Consider the following 27194-nt stretch of genomic DNA (forward strand, 5'->3'; position numbering starts at 1 on the left):
AAGTAAAATAATTGAAAATAGAATGGTCCGTTTTAGGCGAGATTGAGTTTCGCAGTAGCCGTATGATACAGCATTGATATATTGTGGTTAAAATTCTAATCGGACATCTTCGATTTTTTGGCCAAAAAATTTTTCCTGATGTATAGTTCTCGATATTTTTTGGACTCAAGAATCGAAGTTGTTCAATCAGTGTTTTAACGACAGCATGTCAATGCTATATCCTGCGGCTGCTGCGAGTCGCTTCTGAATGCTTTACGATTTCAAAATAACATTTGTTTGCTTTCGTAAATTCTAACGATAAATGTACCACACGAGGCATGGGAATTGAGTGTTTTTAGAATAATCATAAAATCAATAATTTTTTTTATATATAATTTGGTTTTTATTATAACAGCATAGTCAAAAACACAACATTTTCTAATCATGAACAGAAAATTACATCTGGCATGCTTCCGAGTAGGGCAAAGTGAGCTTGTCTTCCAATGTTTTTTGGAATGAGCACAATATTGAACCTCCTATTTGTAGATTGTTAACTCGACGTAAGATTATGTAAGTGTGTGTGGTAACAGAATAGTTGCGATTAATATCAAATCTATGACGAAATTCACCCTGAACTGCTGTCACAGACTTATCACTCCTAACAAAACAGTCATAAACCCATCAAAGTCACAAACTAGTGGCAGCTGAAAGATAATAATAAAATGCCATGAACTTAAGAAGGAAATGCCTGTTGAAGCAAAAGTCTTCTATTGTAAATGGTCGAGAACTACTCCTTCTAAAAACGTTTGGTTCCTGCGCCGCACTTTGTGTGATAAAATAAGGATTAGTTATCCTTATTTCCCAATACTCGGTGAACGTTTTTGAGACTCTCACCACAATTTTGCATAGGCCTGTTAAAAATTCCATCAAAGCTGTTTCTTGACTCTATGAATTACTGCATTTTCATGAAACAAAGTTTTGGTTATGAGTACGCTTTATTCCTTCTAAGTAATTACAAGGTTTAAATTAGCAGCGTAACGATAAAACCTGACCAAAAAATCGTACAAATGTATGCATCAAAAAGAAAACAAAACTAAACTCGGTAATCGGTGAATTGATGAGTATGGCACGAAAAATATTAATGGAAAACTAAAAAACAAACTCTGTAAAAAATATCACTTCTTACACATAAATACATTCGGAATCATTTAAGTCGATCGATCGCGAATTTTTTTTTTCAATTCTTAGTTTTATTGTATACCTTCAAATTATATACAAAAATAAAAGAAACCGAAACACGGAAATGATTTTTGGCGCGAATCTCTAAGGAATATACAAAAACCAAAAAAGGCCACTTAGCTGTAGGTATCTCACATTTTTCTTTACACTTTGACAGGGTAAAAGCTCGCATAAAATTCTGCACTAAAAGGTAAAACTTAAGAAAAACAGCGATAAATTATCACCTATTAGATATCTAGATAGGTAAGTATTTTTAGGTTTTAAACTATATCAAAGAGGTCACAATATTCATTATATTATCTAATAATTATATCATTAAATGAGGGATTTTTGCTTCGCACTTTCGCAACACAAATCATCAGCTTTAAGTTTTAAAGCTAACACCAAGACTTAAAGAACGAAGGTTAATTCTGGGGGTTGTTAGTAAGAGGAGAGAAGGAAAAGTCAGTTTAACACAAGAAAAAAAAATAGAACTGGGACTATAGGTTGGATCCTAAGGTATTATTCCGAATACTTGGACAACACAGCCCATTGCAACTGTGCAGATAACGGAAATTACGGTGAGAATTGTGCTTTCGGTCACGTGGGAAGTTGCGAAACTTCTTAGTAACTCTTAGAGAAGAGAAAAAGGGTTTTGCTTGCCACCTTTCTAACCTGATGGGCCACTTTTACACTATTAGCATGCAAGGAGAGGAGTACCAGGAAAGGCGGTTGTCAGCGACCAAATCAGCACACCAAGTTAGAAATCCAATAATATTCACATACGATTTAACTTAGTGTTAGTGGTATTTACAACGCGGAATGTTTCTAGTTTTGTTAGTCGATTTTCGCACATAAATATTTGGTTTGGCAAGAAACGTTTTTCTCTGGAAAAGACCCAACCACCCAATTGTCGGTTAGTGGAATAAGCTCGGTGTGAGCTAATTTTTGGTTAAAGTTGGTCTTAGACAAGTTTCACTTGTTAAGACTGCCATAACCCTAATAGAGCTGATGAAGATAGTCCACTTGTTACGAAGCAACAAACACTGTTAGAACTTAGATATGTGGACAACAACTATAAGCGGCGGTAACATGAGTTGCTGTTACATCACGAAAAGCCTTAATGGTGATATCAAACCGGCGAGAGCTCGTATTGAGTCCTTGGAACAGCTTAAAATTAGTAGGTACCAAGATTGCTGCAAAATGTTTTATTTTATTATTGTCCGGTTAAGGTGACCTGTGAGAGATATTTGACTTAATTCCAAAGGCTAAACACGAGCTTTAGCCGCCTTTTACGTAAATATTTGCGCTAATCTAACGCTTAAATAAATAATATTCGCTTAAAACTACTTATAATATACATCACAACACCAGTCTAGATTTTTATACATTGAAGCGGCTCAAAACTTCCTGCTTACTTTGAATTTGGGCCTGTCTCGTGACTTTCAAACGAAAGAGGTGCCATAACCCAACAACCAATTCCTGTGTTAATAGTTTAATGTACTTTAAAGCTTAATGAGGACACTACAGCACCCGAATCACGAAACAATAATACAATAAGTTTGAGTCGTAATGTTTTTTTTTATCAGAACCGTTCGTTTTCCGCAATAACTGCGGATTTCGGAACCAGGCCTTTTTGGGTGCCCCTGCAGCACAGCAACCATTTGTCGTCGACTTCCAAGACTACTTTGAGTATTTCCCCCTCGTTATACGAAAGATGTCCGCTCTCCGATGGCAATCTGTGTTTCAGGGTACGCACCCTCCTAAAAAGATTACTCAGATGTATATTTTACTTAACTCGGATTCATGCTTTGTTTTCTATTATTGATGGTTAATGAATGCAATCACGTACATTGGCTTTGTTAATATGTGATGGACATGACATCGTTATATTGTTAGAAAATAATTGATCCGTTAATTTTTATTGATATGATTTACTAGTAGTGGTATCATTTGGAATTTATACAAGGGGCTTGCAAAAATATGCTTATTCTATTAAAACAAACTCCTAATATTTGACATTCTGAGCATATTAATAATTATTGTTTTTGTTCACGTTGAAGAATATTCCCGAGTTAGTAAATACTCCATTAACATGCTACAGTTACCTACAGAGGCTTCTAAAGCTATCGGACCGCATGTGTGAAATTAGTTACGGTAGTATTCCACCACCAAACTCGTATATTGTATGATAGCTGCAAGAAATACATCGAGTACTTAGTGGGTACAAACACAAAATAAGATTTTACAGTGAGTGATTACTTTACAATACTCTTTAACGAAACATCTGTGACGCTTATGATTTAACAGTGGCTGTATGCTAAAATGAGACCTGCGAACTTACTTGGGAACAACATTCCGACTGCTGACTGGCCGCCGATTAAGCGAACTGGACACCGCGCGTCTTTGCGGTACCATTTTCGCATTTTTGGTATTCTGACTTGCCGGTCTGTAAGGTAGACTGCTCGGTCTTTGCACCTCGTGGCTCGACTCCACCTGGTCCATTCTGCTCGTCCTGGGACCGACCTTTTTCGCCGGTGAATTTTTCACCGAGATTTTGGTCGCTGGCGTCTGTTTGTTACTCTGTGGACTCGTCATTTTCTTGTTTGGCGCGGACTTCGACGGAGGAGATATAAGTACTGGGATACCGGAGGGTTTAACCGGAGAAGTAATAGGTCTGCGAGCGAAAATATTACTCATATTACTATTCGCTATTATTACTACTGATCCTTGAAATTTTAAGGCATGTTAAAAGTGAGCTATGTCTAATAAACTAAAGTAAGTTCTTTCAAATCATAGCACTTCAAATTTAGGAATCAGCTGTAGAGGCCTATACAGAAGTCTTAGAGACCTCTTTATACGTAAAGAATTTGTCTGTCGAGAGTTTGCCATTACCTGGGAATTTTAGATTTGGCATTGGAGTGAGTGGGACTGGGAGGTGGAGAATCATTCTCCACTGAATCCCTACCACTCAGCATCTCCCACTTTTGCTGCAACTTCCTAAACCTTCTACCATTAATAGGTTTTTCATCCGAATAATTCGAGTCCAATGATTCTGGCCCTGTCACGTCCCCAATTTTGCCATTAACCCTATTTTGATCGTTACTTAAATGAACCCCTTCCAGGCTATCTACATATTCCTCTTCGCCTTGAGCCAGTCGATCGTAGACTTGATACATTTTAGAGTTAGTTCCAATTGTAGACCACCTGTCACATAAATAACATTCAAGTGCTTCCTATGAAAACGTAAATGGCATTTACCGCTTCTTTGCAACATTATTAACGTCCTCTCCTAGTTTGAAACTGGGCATTGTAAGAACTCCAGGTTCTACGCAGCTTCTGGGACGTTCCCTATCGTTCCTTCTGGACCTACTTGCACTAGAATTTCCAGATGAATTTAGCAATTCTCCTTGAAGATGCAAGTTTTTGATTGTGGCAGCCGACAGGTCATCAGATTCAGAGTTTGAACGACTGTTCGAGTATTTTGCAGTCACAAATTGCTTAAAGACATTTGACGGTGAGTACTACAAAGCAGGAAACTTATTGATGAAAAGTAGGGATAAACGAAGGTTATAAAAACCTTGAGAGTGGGGCTTGAAGGCTGATGATAGGAATCCATGCGTTTAAAGCTGAGATGCAGCTGCTTGTATTCAAAAAGGAGATCAAATTGGAAGGGTAAAAAAGCTAAAGGTTGCAAAGCGGCCACCATGGCGTCCAACATTGTCCTAAGATTAGTCCCTCCTGTGTGCGAGAGCAGCAGCAACGAATCCGCAGTATAATGTTTTTTTAGTACACTTTCCCTCGTCCTCAGGTAACTAATCCACGCATCTAGCGATCGCACATTGAGCAAACCGAAGATGAAGGCATTGAATTTAACTGAAAATTTAAATAAAATTTCTTCAATTTTGACGGAATTTACAGTTTTCGAAAATTTTACTTACCTAGACCTTCACTGATCACGTCCTCGCTATTAATCTTCATCACAAGGTCGTTTAAAGCCTTAGTCAAAGGCCCCTGCTGCGATGACGCTTCGACCACCTGCCAAACAGAGTTGTTGATAGCGCCAAAACTTGTTTCCAGGCAGGGCTTCAGGCCATCACTTAGCACGGCATACAGGGCTGGGCACAACGTGGTTAGAGTTAGCTTTGCACTGGCCGGGTTCACACTTGAATCACCTGAAAGGAAACAAAAATGAATAATAAACTTGTAATTAAGAAACAGCTCTTGCCAATCAATTTTTTCCTTAATAATCATCACTAAAAAATAATATGCACTTACCCAATACATTCAATTCCTGTTGATCTGAAGCAGGTGAGAAATGCTGCATCACTTGGTCAACAGCGTCCAAGACACCATTAATCAGCGATCTTTTCTGCACATAATTGTCTGAGGCAGTTTTACACAAGCGTATCGGAGTGGCTTGAGGACTGGAGTAATTCGGACTGTTCTCGTTCTCTTCGCAAATGGTCATGTCGGTCACTGTTTTCGGTTGGAAATTACGCTGAAGAAGGAAGGCCGAAACATTGGGCGAGTTGTTGGGAGGATTGTTCACGCCTTGTCGCGGATCTAAGTGCCGGTGATTAACGCTAAGTTTCTCAGCGAAACTCACCGATTTTTTACCTCCGAAATGCTCGGAGTCATCCTAGTGAAAATGACTTGTAGAAATTAAACAGGAATTATAGAATTTTTACAAAACAATATACAGTGTGATTTATTTAACAGTTCTCAGCATAGCTGTCTCCAAAACGGTGAGACTAGTCAGTTAAATCAGATAAAAATTGCCGCTCGTAGACCCCACTAGGGGAAACTCGTACGACATCGCAACATTTGTTCATCGCCAGTTTTAATTCTTACCGTCTTAGAGATAGCTAATAGTGGGCCTACCTAGAAGACCCTCCATAAAGATTCACGAATATTTTCTATATAAATTGGTTAAAATGACTAAAAATTACAAGTTCAACTCTATGATGCATCTCACCTGATTAATCTTCAAAGCTAAAAATTTGCTAACATAACTCCTCAGATGCGTTAAACTTTCTTCGGTCTTTTCTTCATCACCCGAGGAGAACCCGCTGAGTTTTAGATACTCTTCCAGTTGTAACAGTTCATCGGTGCTCATATGCGGAAGAATGTACTCGGGTTTGTTGATCAAAATTTCTTTTTCGTCCATACTGCTACTCGAAGTGCCCGCATCCACACCTTCATCCTCGGTCTCCGAAAACCTCTTATCGCGGTTTAAAAAATACGGTTCGGGGACTGACTTTCTCTTGCTTAACTGTATCTGCAAGAAAAAATTATTCTGACAATAGGTTTGGTCGCCATTAAACAAGAATCGAACTTTTTCATGAAAAATTGTTCTAAGCGTTCTCCAATTAGCACTTCTGCAGATAATCAAAAAGAATTATAATTTACCCAAAGTACCTCTTCGTTAGGGAGGTCCTCCTCGCTCGTTTCGTACATGCTGTATCTTTTATTGAGCTCAGCCTTTCTCAAAATACCTCTCGGGAGTGGAGGTCTAGGTGGTGGGCATTCTTGATGGTGCACCGTCCGCAAAGCACAATGCGGGGAGGTCGTAATGCACTGTGCTTGTTTGTCACTAGAAATATAAAATAACGGGGTATAAATAGGGATACTTTTGTATCTGCTCGTTGGCAAAAGATTTACAGACCGATGGTGAAAATTATGAGTAATTACGTAATGGCAGATTAAAACTGATATGTTTATTCGAGAGAACGCAAATTTTGCAGCTCGGTTGTAGTGTAGCAAAGGGGTATGTGACACTATAAAACTGTGTGACAGTGCGACGCTTTGGTGTGAAGGATAAACGATTTGATTGAAACTGTTTTGCTCCCCGTGTGTTGCGTGGCCTAATTAGGAAAAACAGCCGTGAAAGTCTAAATATTTTAAACCAACTTTCCCTTGCTCTTTTTCCAGGTGTTAAGCGACAGATTCAAAGAAGACAAGATGAAGATCAATGTTACCTGTTCAAAAGACTGGCTTCCGAACTAGTCACACTATCATATCTGTAGACGAAAAGCGGATTATGGTTGGCAACTGCTGCTGGACTGTTCTGAGAATCAGTTAAAATACTAGAAGATCCTCTATATCCACTGCTCGGTTGCGTTGCCGTACTCGAACTCGACGATATGTTGTTCTGCATTATTTCGCAGCTCAGGGGCCGTTTTTTAGATCTGAAATCCGAAGTAATTAGATAAAAATATGCTTTTCTATTCCGGAACAAGGAACTCACCTCAAAAATGAAGGTCTGTCTCTCATCCCCGGCTTAATATGACTAGAAATCTCGGGAACATCGGCCAAAATCTTACGGTATTCCTGCGGCAACAATACATTCAACGAATCCCAATCCTTGACGTGGCCAAATCCTCTTCTCTTCAGTACCTCGATATCATTGAAACTAAATGGCCTACGACGATTGTTCAATGAAACTTTCGGTGCACTCTGTGGCACGAAAAGGACATTTTCTACGTTGTTCTTTTCGTTTAAAAAGTCCAAATTGGGCAATACGTAGTTCGGATACAAGACGTAGACCGGTTTTTGAACTTCACCCTCTTTTTTAAGTTTGCTCAGGAAGGATGGCTCGATGAGTTTGAATGGCGCACCCAGAGACGGTGGTATATTTGTCGCTTTTTTCAGGTTTAATATTTCGGAGAACTGAGAGGTTTGGATGCTGCGGTCGTGGAGGTCGTTCTTCAGTTTCAAAAAGTGTCTGGGGGTTGATATTTTTGATCTGGAGTGATTCTAATAAAAAAAAAAAAAAAAGATCAATGTCAATAACGAACTCAAAGTGAAAAAATGTTTTTCTTTCCGTAATTTTTCAGGTGAAGTAAATATTTAATGTATAACTCGCCCAAGTTGTGATGTCGCACCACCTCTGAATATTGCCGAAGACCAATTAATTACACGTCTAGGGGAAGATAGCGGCAGCAACAATAATGGTAATGACGAAAATGACAACAGTGAGTTTGAAAATAGCTGAGACAACGGTTAAGTATAATAAAACATTTCAAATAGAAGTTTTGTATTTTTTTTTTATTGCAATGTGTTTTAATAAAGTTTAATATTTTTAAGTATAAATTTTAAATAGGTAACGTAATGGCACCTGAATTATGCAGCCGTCGGCGTTATTCTGTGGTCACCTGCATTTCATCCCATCTTATCTGACACGTTATCCCGTGCAAAGGCGCTTGACGCCATGGACAAGTGGAGCCGATTAGGGCCCAGCGAGAGGGGACAAAATAAAACCGCCCCTTACTCTTTGCTTTTGTCGCGGACTATGTGTCGTTCCGTGATTTTAATACTTTAAAGTCGCTTCTCGTTCGCCAAATGCTTGCTTTGTGATTACGCTCATCACCTCACCCGAAAAGTTAATTTGTGCGAGTTGAACTTAGAATTTAAAAAAAAAAGAGAGCAGTGCACTGCAACTACCTTGACAGTATCGTTGTTGTTGATGCTCTGTTGCTGTCCATAACTATCACACGCCGATTCAGCTCTGCTGACGCTCTCCGACAAATGCTCAATAGATTCACTTTTGGACACGTCTTCCGGCTCCTCCGCTATCAGATCGTAAGTCCTGGCGCTACTGTCGATTGTCTTCGGATCGCTGCTCAGCTCCAAGTTGCGATCGCCGTTTTTCTGATCCGATCCGGAACTTTCGCCGCTCTGAGAACCGGGCCAGTTATCCGAGGAAGACAAGTGGTCCGTCGTTAATGACATACCTGTGAAAATCACACCGTCACAACCGAAAATAACGCAGTGACGCCACGCATATATTTCAGAAATATCGTTTTCAAGAAAAATAATGCTTTTTTTTGTTAATGCCCACTTTCAACGGTTACACTCCCTGATCAAACGAACATGAGTCGTTGTCGCCTTCGTATTTGGATCAAAAGTACATTTGCGTTATCGAAAAGTTGTTTTTTGTTTATTATTTGCAATGTTGTAAAATCTAAATTGTTTTTCCAGGGAGTGTAGAAAGAAATGAGAAAAACTTATGAAATTTTACAGGTATGTGACTAAAATGTGACTTATTTAAGTCAGTCACACGTGAATTGTTAGCCGGAATAAACCATTATACTGAACAAAATGTTTAAGGATTTGAGTCTCGGCATTTTCGTCGCTACAACAAATTACCCGAATATTTGAGAATGACTTGGAAATACGTATATTTTTGAAATATCTGCGTGTTACCGTGGGCACATTTACCCTCTTGGCTTATGCTTTTTTGCTTCATGAAGAGCTTAACCAAGTTCAGATTGGGGTGTTTGTTGCTGGTGCCCTCGCAACTGCTTGCGTCCACGGAGGTGGCCATTTCGGAGAAGGAGCCACTGCCGCTGCTGCTCTGGATTTGGTGATGAATGTTGAACAATTTCACAGGGCGTTGTTTCACCGTATTGGTTTCCTGCGGACGAAAATGATCATAAAACCTATTCCAGTTACAAGGCTTCACTCTATTTTTTTACCCGCCGACGAGGACCTGCTTTATACTAAGAAACGTGCACGGTCACTAGGCCATCTTGTCGCCAGTATACTTGACATTTTCGTATGGGAAAAGTAGGTCAGTTTGACTAACTTTAAACGACACAAACACTCACCGAACTGTTACTATGACTATTATCATCCAGAACCAGTTTCCTCAGCCTTTCCTTGTGTAAATTGGGCAAACTCTGGCTCTTCAAAGCCACTTCACTCGACGCTAAATGACTGCTCTCGTCTTCCGAATTGTTATTGTTACCAGATGGTCGTCTTAGATGATCATCGCTGCTTCGCTTCTAAATAAGATACATTTCCTGTAAGGCCTTAATGATGTTTGAAGAATATATCATTGTTTAAACGCTGGCCCATTGATGACATTAGTCATTAGTTAAAACTTACTAATGGTCCAATAAATATCGTGAGATGTTTACCTTCAATTTGCTCCATGTAGTGAGGCCACTCGAGTCCGACTGCGTCATCGATCCCTCCAAGATTAAGTTGCCTATATTTTTGTTCTTTGGCTTTACGTCCATGTTCAAGCTTCCAGACTGATTCGAAGGGTTTGAGTTGGTAGAACTCTTATCTATACGCAATAAACAATACAAATTACCTATGTTTGTTAATAATTTTGACAATTTTAAGCCCTCACCCGTGTCATGATAATCGCTATCCTCGCTGTACATGGTAACTGAGCCTTCGAACGCTATAGTGTAGTTGTCTTTGTTCGCCTGACAAGTCAACATCATATCGTGCAGGTCGCAGTCAAGCGAATCCACCGAAAAATTAGCCCCGGGCATCGGGGTTTCCTTGACGGGGCTGAAGAGGAGCTCCGATTTGCATATGGACATTGACGTGGAGTTCGCTGAACAATCTTCTCCCTGAGCAACGGAGAAACAGATAAGCTCAAAACAGAGCCAGGAAATCGTACGGTAACTTACGCTTGTATAATATTACCGTTGAGGGACTTCGAAAAGTATCGATTAAAATATTTAACAAAAGATCGAATACGTCACCTCTTTAACAAGTAGTTTTTCAATACATTCATACCATTTCGTTTTTCCCCCGGATAGGATTTATCGTTCCAGCTGTGGCCCACTTTAATCGTAGCATTAAAGGCTATTTTAAACCCATTTATCCTGACATTTGGGGGCTTTACTTGTAAACATTGGCCTTGTTGTATAATAGTAAAAGATAGTAGCCGGTCGCAACAGAAAGAAAAGCGCTCTTGTTATCTAAACTTGAGATTCAGTAATACTGGGCCTGATGCCGCCGACAATAAGACAAGAGATAAAGATAACAAGTTTTGTAAATATTTTTTTTTATCATCTTAAATTCTTGCTTGAGCTTGCAGCCGGCTAGATAGCTTCCGCGTTGATCCGAGACTTACCTGAGAACTGCTATGAGGGCTGATGAAGCTGTCCAGGTCGAATTTTCCCATCAACGATCCGGATACCTCGGCAAAGCACTCTCCTTGTCTATTTGCCTGAATATGACAGTTAAGTTTTAATTTAAATAATTTGACGTCATTCGAACTATGAAGTAAGCATTATGTTAGCAGTTTTTCTCCGCCACACCCTCTTCGAGAAAAAATCGCCGAGGAGTAGGTCTGGCGCGCGGGCGGGCCAAGGAACCGGCCCGCATTCGAAAAACTTGAAAAGTATGACTTTCGTTTTGTTTGTTTTGGTATTAAATTTGTTTCTTCACACTCTCGCCGTTTGCGTGAATTTACGCTTCTCTCCCTACTAGCGAGAAATGCCGCATAATGAATATCGACGAATATTAGACACCCAGAAGTTTGTAATGCAATATGAAAATAAACATATTGAATGACGGGACCCATCCACACGTTACAACACAATTTTGTATGTTCAACGGATTCCTGCGTTGTGAAAACCCACGTTTCAAAGCTCTGATAAGGTTTACAACGGTTGTTTCGGCATCACGAGATTTGTCAAGAGTAAGCACGAATACACAATAAACCATAGGAGAATATCAAAACGTATGTAGGCGCTTCGAACCCAATAGATAAAAATCTCTATAAAAATAGTAGAAACATACTTCTTGGCTGAGATGGTCAGTGCACATAGGGGGAAGATTGGTCAACAAGGCGTGAATGTCCTCAGTTTTGAAACTTTCCATGTCAGCCTCGGCCAAGTTGGCGTCCATGTTCTTGGCCAGGGCGTCATAGTAGTTATCACCAGCCTCGTAGGTTTCGGGGAGGGAGAGGATGCTGGTGTGGTGATTTGTTCCTCCATCTTTATATCTGCAATGATCAGTTACGTCGAGAACCAGCGGATAGAAATTCTGCAATAATTTTTCTGAAGTTGGGAAACCTATCACTTACTCGTCAACACTGGATTGGACTCTAAAGCCCACTAAAAAAGTTAATGAACCATTTAAAACTGATAAAATAAAAAAACGCACAAAACACCGTCGTTTTCTTCGGATAAAGGTGTTCGGTACGTCATCGAATAATTTTTCTGGCATTTCTGGAAAATTCACGTGGTTCGGTGTTCCGTACGAGCACATGGAAATATTTGAATACACACGGTATTCAAAGAAAGCTAAGAAACCTTAAAACCATTGTATTGGCCCAACGTGTGGCATAATACTCTTTGTAAAAAGTATTAAAACGAGTAAATTGGGACGATGCTCGCACGGCGAATGTTCGCAGCGAGCACGTAAACAAACTGCTGCATTGAGGAAGTCGCCGATTGTGCTTCGTTTTACTTTCTATCAACCCAAATATGCATTTCTTGTCTATTTATCGCAAACGTTACTAGAGTCCGGTTTCTAGTCCATTTCACGGACAATGAAGAAAATAATTGCCTCAATGATTATCAAGTACCACCGCAACGAGTGAACCGAATCATTGGCTTCAATTATATAAAATGGGATATACACACACCCGTAGTCCAAGAACCATTGGTAGTCCGAGTTGTCTTGGACAAAATCCACGTCCTGGGAGGAGGTAGTACTGAGGTAGGAAGCTCGGAGGTTGCTGTTGCAGTCGGAATCGGGGCTGGCACGCATCACCCCTAGCTCACTCATGCCTCTACCTGAAATAAACAAACGACTCAACTTTTAATTCAACGGAATCAATTTGAAATGAAAACAACGTCCAGTTGTGTTCCCTTCGCCCTAGGCGTTACGTCGCGTTTCTCCGGGGTTTAGTAAACGTGCACAGTACTTGCCCTTAAGGGACGGCCAATTTTGTCGCACAATATGCGTCCTTAAACGTCCAGCATACCACAAAATTAATTGGGAATCGCCCACTGCATACAGCACAAAGGATGAACGGACTTAAATTAAAAACGCCACTTAAGTAGAGTATGCACGAATGATGTCATAAAGATCCAATTGCTGCCAGACTAAATTGTATGATTAACGTCGAAACCGTTTTTAATAAACATGTGCACGGATAACACCCAAAGACAGTCTTTAGTTTGTGGGCGGAATCGATGTTGGAAACCTATGTTAACGCTTATGGAACATGCCATAAAACTTCAAAAAAATTTTCTTAAGTTTTTTCTTCGAGAATAATACAGGGTGTTATTTAAATACGTGGCGAAGTTTCAAAGGGTGATTGTAAGACGAAAGTTGATGCGGACATGCGTCCGGCAGCGCCTCGTTTTTAAAATGTTGGGTGCCGCGCTTCTTCGGTGAAGGGCTCAACAACCCTTTAGCCGATTTTTCTGGAATTCGGCATTTCCCTACTGCTAAATGTTTTTTTTACTAAAAACAGTGTAATTTGTTTAAGTGTAGTTTTAATAGGGCGTTTTTCCGGCTTGATTTTTCTCAATTTCCGACGTCATCCCTGCAGTAAACTGCAGCCACTAATGAAAGGAGTCGAATAGTTTTTAGCTTAATTTTTTTTCTAATATTTAACGATTTTTTTAAAGTTTCGCGCCCTGTGTCTTGAAAATGAAGCATTATCGCAACTATATTTATACGAACTTTTCATCTTCGAATCACCTAAAGGCTCGCCCCCTGATGTTTGGGCACTGAAACGGCACCCTGTGCATAGGCCACGTCGAACTGAAGGGGGTTTCGTAGCGTAAATTGACGCGAACGGCAGCAATTCCTAACGAATTGAAGCGAACGAACACGAACGCGACGCGAACACCTCAACACGCAAACTTGCGCCATCACTCTTCGTTTGTCCCGAAATTCAAGTGCACTTTCGGATCATTTAGCATTCCTGGCAAATGCAGGACTTGTTCCAGGACCTCCAGTTAATCTAGCAGAAGGTCCAGGTCGAGGTCCATTAAAACCACGTCGTCGGAGAATTTCTCAACTACTCTAAGGTAGGATGTAAACAAAAATACATCCAATGCACATTTGCCAAGATTCTGTCAGGCAAAAATAAACCAACAGAAATTGGGCACATTACATGGCTCTGTTGTTTCCAACTGAAAATACATCAAAGCCTACGAGGCTAAGGCGTTGAAAATTATGTGAATTACTCATGATGAAGCCAGCTTAGGAGCCTGAATAAACATTCGGCCTTAATGCTACGTTCAGCTTTATCTAGACAGATTTTTTATAACGCACCTTTAAATCTCCCCAACTCGGTTAGATATAAATCCTTTGAAGGTACCAGTCGACCTTCTAGAGGTAGAGGTACATTTGATTGCGGTCTCCTCATCGCCACACAGTGCCTCTTATTCACAGACGCAGAACAAAATTACTACTTCGCTATACCTGTGCAAAAAACTAAATTTTTCATTATGAACTTGTGTCCGCCCAATGAATTCACTGAATTAAAACGTGAGTAAACCTGAAATTTCAGAAGTGCTCATCAGTTACCTTCCCTGGTACTTAAGTTTCTTAAAAAATAGATGAGGTATCTGAATTTCCACTCTATTTTACGATACTGGCCACGTTTGCTGCCCAAGTTATGTGGGTTAAAAATAATCGGAGAACGCAGCTTTTTTTTTTTTTAACGTGGGTGGAATCTAGGATGTAATAGGAATATTTACATGGAATTTTAGCGATTTCAAAATTTGATTTACAAGTAGACTACTTTGGAGCGCATGCGTCAGGCCAGGTACACTTGTGAAATAATCTTATCTCTACGACAGTGAGTCCCGAAACAGAATTCGAACAATGGCTCCGGGGCATCATGACCAAGGTTATTAAACCATCATCATGATTTTTACTAATATACGGCAAAACCCTGTACGATAATGTGGGAACGTTAAAGAGAGCTGCGTCTGAGGCGAGGCTGTGCGCATGTCGAAATAACCACTAATGATGCTTGAGCTGCTATTTAAATACTTAATAAACTTTCAATCGAACCTTTATAAATCCCAGGAAATTTCAAGTAACAGTCACGTCTCAATTACAATTATTATACGTAATGAAAGTAAAAATCATTGATTGATATTCCACTTATACGCATAAACACATTATACTGAAAAGTAATTATAGGTAATTATAATTAATGGTTTAATGTGGAAAGTAAATACGAAGACAGCTGTTGCATATGCATTATCTGACCAATTATATTTAAAATTACTTTTTTCATTTCCTACGAAAGGATCAAAGACATCGCAGCCATGACTGCACCCGATAATCTTGTAAGAGCCACCGAAGCGGGTTCGTTCTTGCAGAGCGACAATTGTATGCAAGAAATTCTATAGAATTTTCTTTGAAAAAAGCGCAGATTAGTCCGTCTCGGGAATTGATTGATAAATCAGAAAACCAAGTGAAAGCTACAAAGGTGATTAATAAAACAAACTCTAATTACGATTTTTCCTACAATTTCATTAAAACGTTGGCTACACGTATTAATTTTAATTCTAAACAATAAGCTCAAGTGGTTCCCAGAAGTCCGTTCTTGTCGTTGAAAGCAGGATTTGCCGCGATTCTCATACGCAAGTTTCCAACTTCACCGTTAACGTGAGATTCAGAGCGAACGCAGCGCGCGTCCGCCCTGCGCCGACGCAACTTCTCGAATAATCGATTTGAGCTGAAATTTGACTTTTTTTTAGGTAATTTCAAGGTGACACATTTAACGCTCGGCGCATTCGGTTTAATAAACCTGAACAAAAACTCGGTTAAAGGAACAAAAAATCCATACGGGCGCGAGACGTTTCTGGCAAAAAACTGCTACAACGGGAAAGAAGAACAAAATTTAGAGATCACGCGGGTAGTCTTTGAACATCTCCAACGATCTTCGGTCAAGAAGTTCTCAATCGACGACAAAGCGCAGCTACGTTTGTCCAGGAAAAGATCATGCACACACTGATCTCGGGCAGGAGCGCATGCGTGCTTGAAGAATCGTGATAAATGTGAACTGCTGCAGGTTCGTACTAATTTTCCTTTATTTTCAGGTCACCCAAACATGCTTAACGGGCGATAAAAATCACGTTTCATTCAAAGCGAAGAGGTTAATCAAACGTTGATATTGCGTGGAAAAATCCTCATTTGGAGCCACCGCGTGATGCGTCACTGGACGAGACCACCAGAGAATCGTATACAGGGTGTCCAAGCGAACATTGAATATAGGAGATTAACATGGGAAATTGGTTATTATTTTTTTGCGCCTGTACGGATTATCCAATTGCAAAATTTTTATATGGAGGTCATAGTATGCAAGACCGGCTATCTTTCAGTATTTTTTTCAGTCTTCTAGTTACAGCCGTTTTGGCTCAAAACGCCTCCAAAATTCAAAAATTTGAATGTCCCGCGTAACCGTTCGGCGCCATGATTGGTCAGAATTAATGTCAAAACACAATGTCGCCAACAACGTAAGCGTAAACACCCCATTTCAAATTAATTTTCCCTTTTTGCTGATTTCTAACTTATTTAAGAATGAATTCAGGGAAAAATCAATGGAAAACCTGAGGATAATTATTATGTGGTCTGCTTTGATGTCCCTACGGTAAATACGCAAGTTTCTTATTACCCCATAATGATAACACAAAGACATAACCTAACCTTTTATCTCACTTACTAGACAGAATCTTCGCGGGCAATTTTAAATTTAATTCAAAACAAAACTTGCGTATTTACCGTAGGGACATCAAAGCAGACCACATAATAATTATCCTCAGGTTTTCCATTGATTTTTCCCTGAATTCATTCTTAAATAAGTTAGAAATCAGCAAAAAGGGAAAATTAATTTGAAATGGGGTGTTTACGCTTACGTTGTTGGCGACATTGTGTTTTGACATTAATTCTGACCAATCATGGCGCCGAACGGTTACGCGGGACATTCAAATTTTTGAATTTTGGAGGCGTTTTGAGCCAAAACGGCTGTAACTAGAAGACTGAAAAAAATACTGAAAGATAGCCGGTCTTGCATACTATGACCTCCATATAAAAATTTTGCAATTGGATAATCCGTACAGGCGCAAAAAAATAATAACCAATTTCCCATGTTAATCTCCTATATTCAATGTTCGCTTGGACACCCTGTATATGCGTGCACTGCTCACGAAATTTTAAACGTAAAAATTCACTGAAACCGGTCGAAAATCGTCCAGTTCAGAGCCGTACGGCATCGGAAATCGTACGACAAATACCGTTGAAGAAACTAAAAAAGTCCTCGAAGATATACAGATCTGTTTGGTCGAAGCATTGGAAAATCTGCCGAGGGCGCGACTGGGACCCGAGGCAGTTTCCGGGAGGCTCGTGAGACATTCGCAGTTTGGACTCAGGAAAAAGCACCGCTGATCCAATTGGCGGTATAGAGGAGGCCGTTGCGGAAACGAATGCCGTATCATTGGCCGTGCCGTTGCTTTGAACAATTTGGACACAACACAGGTTCTCGATTTGTCAAACTGAAAATTCGAGCTTTGCGAAATCGCAATAGAGGCTATCCCGGGGGTTTCCGCGATTAGAAACTTATTCCAGTTTCACAAAAGTAAAAAGATCAGAAAATAAAGCTTTCAGTCGCCACACGCACCTTTGACCTCAACTTTGAACCGTAATCCAGTCAATTATATCTGTGTTACAAAACTTTTGGCAGCACTCTCTGAGTTCCCAGAAGCGTCCCGCATATTATTCATTGCTATCCATTACGTCTACTTTTGGCTTTTGGCCCACACAAACAGACCTCAGTCTCACGGAGTCCGAACAGCGTTTGTTTCCTTATCATACAGGGTTTTCGATTCATCATGCACATGCGGTTTTCTCGAAAACTAAAAATTTAATTAAAAAAATTTTCAAATAAAGTTCGGGATAAAGGAGCGCTTCTTTTGACATTTTTCTTTTCAAAAAAACTGTCATTTAGAAGGCTCTTTCAAGGTCATTCGCATTTTATCTAATGGGAACCCTGGATTTTTTTGACAAAAATGGATACATCACTAAAAACTGAGAAACATTTGTTTCAAACATTTTTCGATTCAACGCTTTTTTAGATTGTTTATTCAAAGAAATAATCGAAAATTAAGTAAAGCGTAGAACAACAACATAAAAGTTTTTTAATCCAGTAAATGTTCAAAATTCTATTTATTAACGTTGACAGGTTGACAAATTGCCTTACAGATTTTCTTAAACAAATTGTTTCAATAAAAAACAACCGATAATATGAAATTTCATTGATAAGTTTAGTAAATAAATAAAATGTTCAAATCACAGTGGCAGTTGAGTGGGGTTGTTCGAATTGTTTCGAACCCGAAAAGCTTTTCAAACAAATGTTTTTCAGTTTTTAGTGATGTATCCATTTTTGTCAAAAAAATCCAGGGTTTCCATTAGAGAAAATGCGAATGACCTTGAAAGGGCCTTCTAAATGTCAGTTTTATTGAAAAAAAAAGTGTCAAAAGAAGCGCTCCTTTATCCCAAACTTTATTTGAAAATTTTTTTAATTAAATTTTTAGTTTTCGAGAAAACCGCATGTGCATGTTAAATCGAACACCCTGTATAAATGATTTTTTCCCAGAAATTCACAAAAAACAATCAAACGCAGACAAAACAACTTGAGGAATCCGCAGCTAAGTGAATCACGCCAAGGTGAAAGTGAAGCTCAGAATGTGACCAAGAGTACGAAAGTGAAGCTAAGAATTGACTTGTCGCATTATTTCGTAATCGTCAAACCATTTTCCGCGGTATTCTCTTATAATCGGTTCGTTGAACTTATTTACAACATTTTTTAATCCTGATCGGCGCAGTAGTACTGGAAATAGGTCTCGTCTATTTTTGTGCGTATAGATATCGGGTTTCAGGAAGAAAACTAGTTTTTGTCAACTGCTTTTACATTCGCCATACAGATGCAACAACTAACAGCAAACATATTGAGAAATATCACATTTCGACAATCCTTCCATCGAAACGACACGACGAGACCGGTCCTGAGTGATGCAATTCAGCGGGGAAAATCGATTTTTCCGCTTGCGGCCGCTTTTTATGTCTGGATCCCTCGTAATAAATAGATATCCAGGAATGTTTACGTCAGAGAGTTCATAAGGACTGGGAAACTATTAAATTTCAATTACAGGGTTTTGGTTCGTCCGAGCTCCACTTTCCAGATTACTTTGCCTGCACGCTTTCTGTGGGCAAGAGCTACATGCCCCACTTAAATAAACTACAGAAAATGTCCGCCCAGTGGTAAGAAGTGTTGCAGCACGTTTTTTTATTGAAAAAAAAGGCATTAAATATGTTATTTTGGAGTGTTTAAATTTTTCACTCCAGTCTAGCTACCCCTAGCAAGTTTTTATGTTTAAATGGACAGGTACCCGTTGTAATATATCAAACGGAAGGTAATTCAATAATGGATGCAACGGTGTACTCGGAACTAAACTTGGACTATAGTTTCCTTAAAAAATAGAACAAAGTTCATATCTTAAAAGGATTGAAAGTTCTAAGCTTTGCTTCCCAGACAGACAATCCATCCAATACTCGGAGAGTGAAGAAATGACAATAAGACGCGGAAATTCCAAATCGTCTTCAATGAAGACAATTTTTTAGATGCAAAACATTTTAGTTTTCATATAATTTCGACTGAAGGTATTGGTGGTACTTCTGTTTCTTCGGATGGGCATTATTCGAGGGGTCATCCTCCCGAAGTCTCAATCGGTCCGCACGATCTCACCCGTTTCTCAAATTTCTAGTTCAAAATCTCTGATACATTAGGCACTTTCAGGAAACAGCGGCGTAGCAGTATTTTTTTGCTGTCACACGATTTAATGCGCTAACGCGTATTATAATGCAAAGGCCGTGTCGTGATGGAAAGTGCTACAAAGCTAGACAACAGAAATGCGCTGAATTCTTCGATTGTTATTTCAACTTTTGTTCTATCCTCTATAATAGCCGAGAGGTGGCGCCATGCCCGATTCGATTTTTTCGTAAAAACGCTCTCTATTTCGATAACGAATCAAGTTATTCCCCCTGTAAGTCGGACCCGACCAAAACCGCGCAATTATTCAAAAAATCGCCACAAAGACTCAAAGGTCATAAATTGAAGTTGTCCTCTGTGTCATCCTAAGATTTGTCAACTGAACACTTGTGTGGAAACGTTGCCACTCCCAATTGATAACGAACTGGGTACAGGGCGGTTCAATGAAATTATAAAATAAACTTAATGAATTCCATTTAAAATTTTCTTTCACGCTGAATGTGTGACACGATATCGCTATGAAATGAATATTGTGAAAATATTTAGAGGCTTACAGGGTTGCTCAAAACACTGCGGCCTTCGAAAGTTACATTTTTTAATCGACCCTGTGAGCCCATGGGTATTTTTTAAATGCGCCCATTTTATATCCATATCGGATAACACATTCAGTTTGAGGGTAAATTTTAAAGGGAATTAATCAAATTCTTTTGTAATTTCGTTGACTTATCCTGAGGAATAAAAGATTAATAAAAAGTACAAGTAAAAAAGCTGGTAAAAACTCTTGAGTATGAATAATATATGAACGAGCTGACAATGCCGCCGTATCATTTCAATAAATAACATAGAAATTCCAGATATGGCAAATGAGTCCGCGCCGTTGCCAAATCATGTCACAATTTGCGATTTACCTTGAACTAATTTATGGTCGTGTTATTGTTTTGTTATTGTTTTGCAAAGTGAAATAATATGCCCTAATAAATACATGCTGACTTTCACAGCGACCCAATCACGATCTAGCACTATGAAAAGTAAAACGGGAAGCTTTATTACTGCAGTGACGATACACCCAACGTGCATTAATAGCGAAAAAAATGACAATTATCCCATGATGAGGGTAGGCTATGGAGGGGTTAGTTCACCAGTTTACCACCCACGAAAACCCACATGACAAGGCACAAACTTGGCTTTATTTACCAGGAAGAGGGCTGACATCATCCTAAATCTCCAACTAACTATTAATTTTTTTTCACACAAATGCAGCGGTAAAAGTTTTTCATTTTCGCCTACGTTTCTTCAATTAACAAAACCATATAAACGACTGTAGTAAACTTGGCGAACATCATAACTTTCCCGAGAGTTAATGAAAAGGGCAAGAAAATGCAATTAACACACCCACAGTGAAAAAAATAGACATATTAAGGATCGCCGAACGTCACTCTTCCCCGAAATGTAAACTTGAACTGCAAAAAACGTACCACACAGACAATAATGACAGCTGTCAGGGACAAATAGGCGAGGTGGCGAAATCTGCGTTGCGATTGGTTGAATGAGAAAAGCACGCGAGACGGGTGATGCCGAAAGCCCCCGATTGCGGTGCCATGTGCTTTACTTGTTTTTAATCAAAAATGACATGAAAATAAAGGCGGTCACACACTCCCTTACTTATGTCTAACGTATCCTGTATTACCAAAGGCAAGTTAAAGAGAATACAATATCGAAGGTGTTTAACTGACGAAATTGAAAAGGTGTCGGTTGAGAGGAATTATATTCATGTGATGAATGATAATGGTTAAAAGCAAAGAGCGGGGAAAATTTAAAAATCCCAACCAATGTTTCTACTGTGGCGTTGCCGAACGTTGCAAAAAATATTCGAGTTTGGGATGTAATAAAGTTCCTTATTCGTATTTGACGAATAACGATGATGAACAATTATGTCGCTATTTATTGTTTTATTGCCTGCTTGCTATCTGAAAATTCTACAAAAATTGTCAGCTTTACACAAATACGCACCACGTTGAAATGTTTACCTTTTAATCTTCTGTATCGGCGATATTTCCCACGGGATTTAGACTTGGAAAGTTGGGGTGCTTTCCTTGTGGACAGCTCCACGATTTTCATCATGCAGCACAAAATTAGCACAATCATGTCTATTTTAATCACAGTTCCCGTTTTATCTCTTTCAGTTCTTCTGAAAGCGTTTTTCCCGAGTTGATTCATGCATATATTGTTATTTTTTTATCAGTTTATAACGTGGGACCGCAGCGTTTACCAGACGAAATGAACTTAAAGCGAATTTTCATAGGTTTATAACATAAATTTTGACTTTGGAAAAATATGTTGAAGAAGGTTTAAATGCATCAAAGCAAAGCATAGAAAGTAATTTCAATTAAATGCAATATGTAGGTAATAAGAAATAATTGAAATTAAAATCAAAAGAAAAAATAGTTTATTTAGTTGAGATAAATCAAAATAAATTTTTAGTGCGATTATTAACTGAAAAAATCGTGAGTTTTCCCGATATCCCACAATTTCAGTTTTAGTTATCGGAAATTTTTATGATAACTTTACTTAACGCTTCTTATTTATTAAAATTAATCTAAACATTGCTACTTCCTGCGCTTTGCAACTCATTAAAATGGCCGCCAGTGACGCTTAATTCCTCGTCATATTCAATACACCCGGGCTCAAATCACTCAAATTTATCCTCACCACTTCACTTCGGTAAAAAAACCTTCAATTAGTACTATGGATGTCTTCCACAAATTTTACAAAACTACAGTTTATCCTATTAACGTATATTATCGAAAAAAGTTCACGTAAAATCTACCACGTAAATAAATCACACCAGAAAATATAATATGGCGGATGGGCCTTTAAGTATTACTGAGCACATTAGGCGCGTCTTTGGCATCGTTCCAGGGTCCGGGCTACACGTGACGTAAGCACAGACCTACGTCGAGCTGTTAAGTTTAGATCGGGAGTGTTTGTGTTTGTTTTTACGGGAGTTAATAATAGTTCTTTCAGTACTTAAATCCTGAGGACCTCTGCGATGGTTTCCGAATAGTACAACAACGCCAGACGGAGCGCAGCGCGCCCAGTACCATCCTAACATTTATTCACATATACGTAGTGAGGTTCAAAAGTTTCCGTTCTAACATACTCTTAAGAGTGGTAGAATAAAACATTTTTTTTTTCAATATAATCTCCTTTTATCTCTATGCGCTTTTCAGAATGATCAATTAACGTTTTTAAGCCTTTAAAAAGATAATCAGAAATTTTAGTACTAAAATATTCCGTGAACTGCCGACTTTATTCCTTCAGCATTCGGAAAATTTCTTGCCACGCAAGTCAGATTTTAATTTAGATACGAGAAAAGAATCACTGGGAGCCAGGTCGGGACTGTAGGACGGATGGTCCAGGTCTGGAAGCCGCATTCAAGCACTGCAGCTTTTACAACAGCAACCGGGTATTTGTAAAATTTAATCAGCAACAGAACTTAAAGAATTTTTTACTAAATAGCTTCTTCCTCGATTCGGTTTATTTTTATCTCTCAGGTAGATAAAGGACCAAAACATAAAAACATATCAATGAAGCTTAAATGTTGATGATGATGATGTCATGAATGGCGTCACTAAATTTTGATATTTGATAAAACAAAAGCAAAACGACGATGATTCGAATGCTTTTATAATACATTTTTCGTGCAGTTTAACGTTTGTATCTCTTAAAATGCCACACAATATCGTTTATTCCCAAAAACAGAAAAAGGATATGCTTCAAATTTGTTTGGAATTTGATAAAGAACTAAAAAGTACATATTAGGATGTTTGGCGAAAAATTTCCCAATCGTTCTACACGTAGATTTTTATTGATAGTTTAGGGATAGATTAAAGATAAAAGAAGAGAAAATTTCCGAAAAGGGTCTTCATTTTGGGAATTTAGAGGAAACTGATGATGTGGAGAATCTGAGAAAATGTTTCAATTCAGGACAAAATCGTTTGTAGATAAGACAGAAAGACATTTTACATTATTTCCTCGACGTAAGCGGCAATAACCGTTTTTACTTGAATTTCTAATTTCCCGCAGGTAAAAAATCAACTGGATCGAACATTTGTCCTCTAAATCTCATAGTTCCTCATGGCAATACGCACGACTTTATGCACTAATTCAAATGGCGAACTCGTTTGAGCAAATGCAGGAAACTTCATAATCTAAAATTAAGATCTTCAACTCTGCTCTATTTATCAAAACATCGAACCCCACGAGTTGTTTATTCACATAGTTTATTCTTGTTGTCCTGTTCCACACAACACTACCGCTGCTTGGAATGGAAACGTTTGTCGGAGCTGCATCTTGAATGATAAATATACAGAGGCTTCTGATTTAACTGGAACCTGTGTTCTTATTTCCGAATCCAAAAATACCTAGATTTATTTTTGGCCCCATATGTTTCTGTACGTGTCCGAATAAAGAGTCCTCTATGTGGGAGATATGATTTTAATAGCGATCATGCCGGTTTGAGGCTTGACGTGGGGGACTTGACGGATAAAGAAAATCTTATTGCAAAGGCAGATTTGTGAAGAAAGTATTTAATTTCAGTGATACTTTCTTCTTGTCTCAGGACACTTCCAGGAGGAAAACAATAAAAAAGTAGTTCTTCTAACTTGGGCTACTCATACGAAGAACTCTTCTTTGAAGCGTATTCCAGATATGCTTAATGGGGTTTAGATCTGGGGACTGTGCTGGCCATGCTAACACATCGATATAGACGTTCTCTAAACATTATTTACATCTAAATATTAAAACATAAAAATTCATGAAAAACTAAATAACTTTTATGCTAAACTTTTTTTCTAAACATTACGGTGGTTGAGGTAAGGCAATGGATCTTTTTACGTGGGCCACCCTATATATGCTGAAGCGTAATTCGTACCTTTTACGAGCAGTCAGTTGTAATAAACGGTCTTATATAGGGGTTGTAATGCGAGTTCGGGCCCGATGCCCTTCCGCCACATCGCTCTTTCGTCAATACCGTGCATAAAGTCGTGTTATCGTGTTTTGAGTACTGAACTAATAATTTCTCTTATCAAATGTCTTCGTTGCACAATTACTAAAGAATATACACTTTTAATCGTATAAAATTAAAAAAAACTATTGACGACTGAATTTTTCATTTCTGCTGTAGCAGTAAATATTAAAATGAAAATGTCCAAGGTGTCTACCAACAGGTAACAGTAAAAATTTAGTTTAGCCACACTATGGTGGCGCTTTTTGGCTAATATAAATGAGGATAGTATATCAACTTCTTCCTTTGGGAAAATTCCTTCACATATATTAAGTATCCTTAAATCTTTAAAGGGAGTTAGTTAGCAGTATTAGTGACCCATCATCTACACATTTAGATGTTATAGAGATGCGTCTGGTTTTGGGACTTACGTTCATTTGCGCAATAAGTCCCTTAACAAGATGTAATTTAAATGACAACTTTAATTTGCAGCGACGATTGCTTAATTTCCAGGTAACGTTGTTAAAATTTATTTTCTTATAAAAATTCACTTTTTTCTCGAAAACGGAGAGATTTTCTTTATTTCCGTTTTTGTGGTCTTTTATTAAGTCCTGTTTTAGGGAATATCATATCGACCTTAAACAGTTTTTTGCTTAAACTAGAATACTGAAATATCCTTAATTTTCTTGTTTCTGTACGTTCTTGTTTGGCAAGTTTACTTTTTACAATTTAGGACTTGCAGAAAATATGCGTTCATCCGTAGGTACACTCCATGATGCATAAATATCACCTTATTTATTATGCAAGACATTCAAATCTACATTTAGGAAACTTCAAGCCTGATAAATTATACATGAATAGTTATCTTCAAACAGGATTAAACTGTTTGACCGAGCATCAAACCGAACCTTGGCTTAAATGAAGCCCTTGTCATATGCCTCCCCGACAAGTTTTTATATACCAACGTTCATCCCAAAAGACGCTTTTCTCTTGCAGCCTTTTATTGAAACCATTGAGTAAATAGCTCTATACTTTAACAAAGTCAATTTAAAACTGCATATTAAAGAATGGAAGGATTTCCAAAAAATAACATGAATATTGGAATATTTTAATTTGCCAGAGTGGTGAGTTTTCATATTAATGAGCAAGTTGAAATTGGGAAAAGGTCTTCCAAGTTAAATAGCAAGGGAATACAAATACCTAAATCTCTATGCAGTTGCAACTTGTATATAGAACAAAGTATTAAAATAATAATTAGTAAGATACTGATCTAATTAATTATTGATTTTAAATTTAAAATTTTCCTTCATCAGATTGTCAAGATAGAAAGCCTTCATGCAACACTTACCCAAATATTGGCCAGATATTTGAATTTGAATATAGTTATCTTCCATTTATATCTGTAACAAAACATAGCATTCAGGCATATGATTCTCTTATTATATTATGGTCATATTATATTTTTTATTCTACAAAAATCTGATTAGAGTATTGACAGTTTATATGGTGTTTGATATTTTAAAATATGAGTAACTATCAATACTGCATAAAGATTGTATCAATAGTATGCCATTTGAAAATACATAATATACTACCAGTAGTATACAATGTATCTTTAAGTAGATAGGTGTGTGTCATGTATTTCTCTTGTAATTCTTACCTAATAGGTGCTTTCAGCCGTAATCCATGTGATGAGCCTTCATGACTAAATTATCATCTGCAAGAAATTTCTCTTTTAGTATTTAACAGAAATGAACTAAATATTTTGCATGAAAGTATGGGAAACATAGTACTTATATACCTTAGTCGAGTCAGTTACAGTCACCTAGGGAAAATATATTGATTCTCTGCTGTTACAAACTTAAGATTTTTTATGACGAATTAGCAGCTAATTTAACAATTACTGTATGATTTTTCTAGTTATGTATTTAATATAATTAAGGAAAATCTGACAGGTTGCAAGAATATTGTGCACTTTAGATTTTTCACCTATAGTGGACGTACTTAACTCAAACCTTACAAGTAAGCAAAATTCCTCAGAAAAATTACGAAAATAGACTCAATGTAAACGTTCTTACCCTTAATTGAAACAAATCAATATCTGGAATGGTCACAACAGGACATGCACTATCCAGAAAGCTGGAAAAGCGACTTTAGCCCGAATGACACCAATGTTCAATATTTACTGAATGTGAAGCTGGCACGACCCGATTCTAACACTATTTACAATTAAAAACTTAACTTTATTTGCCTTAGACGCTTTTTAAGGGCGGAAGGGATGAAATTCGTCTGACATTTGGGAAAGAGCTATGTTGCCACATGTAGGAGTGAATGTCCGCTAGGGGGCGACAAATGGTCCCCAAATACGCTCCCTTTCTATCCATTAATCAGTAATTGAAATATTTTTGGAATTATAAAATTAAAATTAACAAATAC

General features: G+C 38.2%; 1 protein-coding gene across 8 annotated transcripts; it reads right to left on the minus strand.

The window, feature by feature from the left end:
* Nucleotides 1–955: 955 nt before the first annotated feature.
* On the minus strand, nucleotides 956–27039 carry LOC136349591 (uncharacterized). Of its 8 annotated transcripts, XM_066301258.1 has the most exons (22): nucleotides 26837–27039; nucleotides 26419–26475; nucleotides 26107–26158; nucleotides 12599–12749; nucleotides 11749–11953; nucleotides 11078–11173; nucleotides 10340–10568; nucleotides 10122–10273; nucleotides 9810–9986; nucleotides 9421–9616; nucleotides 8644–8933; nucleotides 7448–7956; nucleotides 7179–7388; nucleotides 6619–6793; nucleotides 6176–6478; nucleotides 5476–5839; nucleotides 5139–5372; nucleotides 4778–5073; nucleotides 4459–4721; nucleotides 4093–4404; nucleotides 3542–3874; nucleotides 956–2960 (listed from the first exon to the last, which is right to left on the minus strand). In XM_066301258.1, exons 3-22 carry the CDS (start codon nucleotides 26150–26152, stop codon nucleotides 2783–2785), a joined length of 4719 nt encoding a protein of 1572 aa, XP_066157355.1. In that variant the 5' UTR covers nucleotides 26153–26158; nucleotides 26419–26475; nucleotides 26837–27039; the 3' UTR covers nucleotides 956–2782. The 8 variants fall into 8 exon arrangements, with proteins under 8 accessions (XP_066157355.1, XP_066157351.1, XP_066157352.1 ...); XM_066301254.1 differs by lacking the exons at nucleotides 26107–26158; nucleotides 26419–26475; nucleotides 26837–27039 and adding exons at nucleotides 21781–22035; nucleotides 22463–22598; XM_066301255.1 differs by lacking the exons at nucleotides 26107–26158; nucleotides 26419–26475; nucleotides 26837–27039 and adding exons at nucleotides 14245–14394; nucleotides 20948–21217.
* Nucleotides 27040–27194: the final 155 nt, after the last annotated feature.

This window comes from Euwallacea fornicatus, chromosome 38, assembly GCF_040115645.1.
Source record: "Euwallacea fornicatus isolate EFF26 chromosome 38, ASM4011564v1, whole genome shotgun sequence".
Classification (NCBI taxonomy): domain Eukaryota; kingdom Metazoa; phylum Arthropoda; class Insecta; order Coleoptera; family Curculionidae; genus Euwallacea; species Euwallacea fornicatus.

Excerpts from the sequence above, each read along its gene's own strand:
- LOC136349591 (XM_066301254.1), bottom strand. The coding sequence starts at position 21,970 with ATGAATCAACTCGGGAAAAACGCTTTCAGAAGAACTGAAAGAGATAAA. Across the intron at positions 11,954-12,598 it reads CAATGGTTCTTGGACTACGG|ATATAAAGATGGAGGAACAA; the intron begins GTGTGTGTATAT and ends TGATCATTGCAG. Across the intron at positions 2,961-3,541 it reads AGTCGGAATGTTGTTCCCAA|GAGGGTGCGTACCCTGAAAC; the intron begins GTAAGTTCGCAG and ends TAATCTTTTTAG.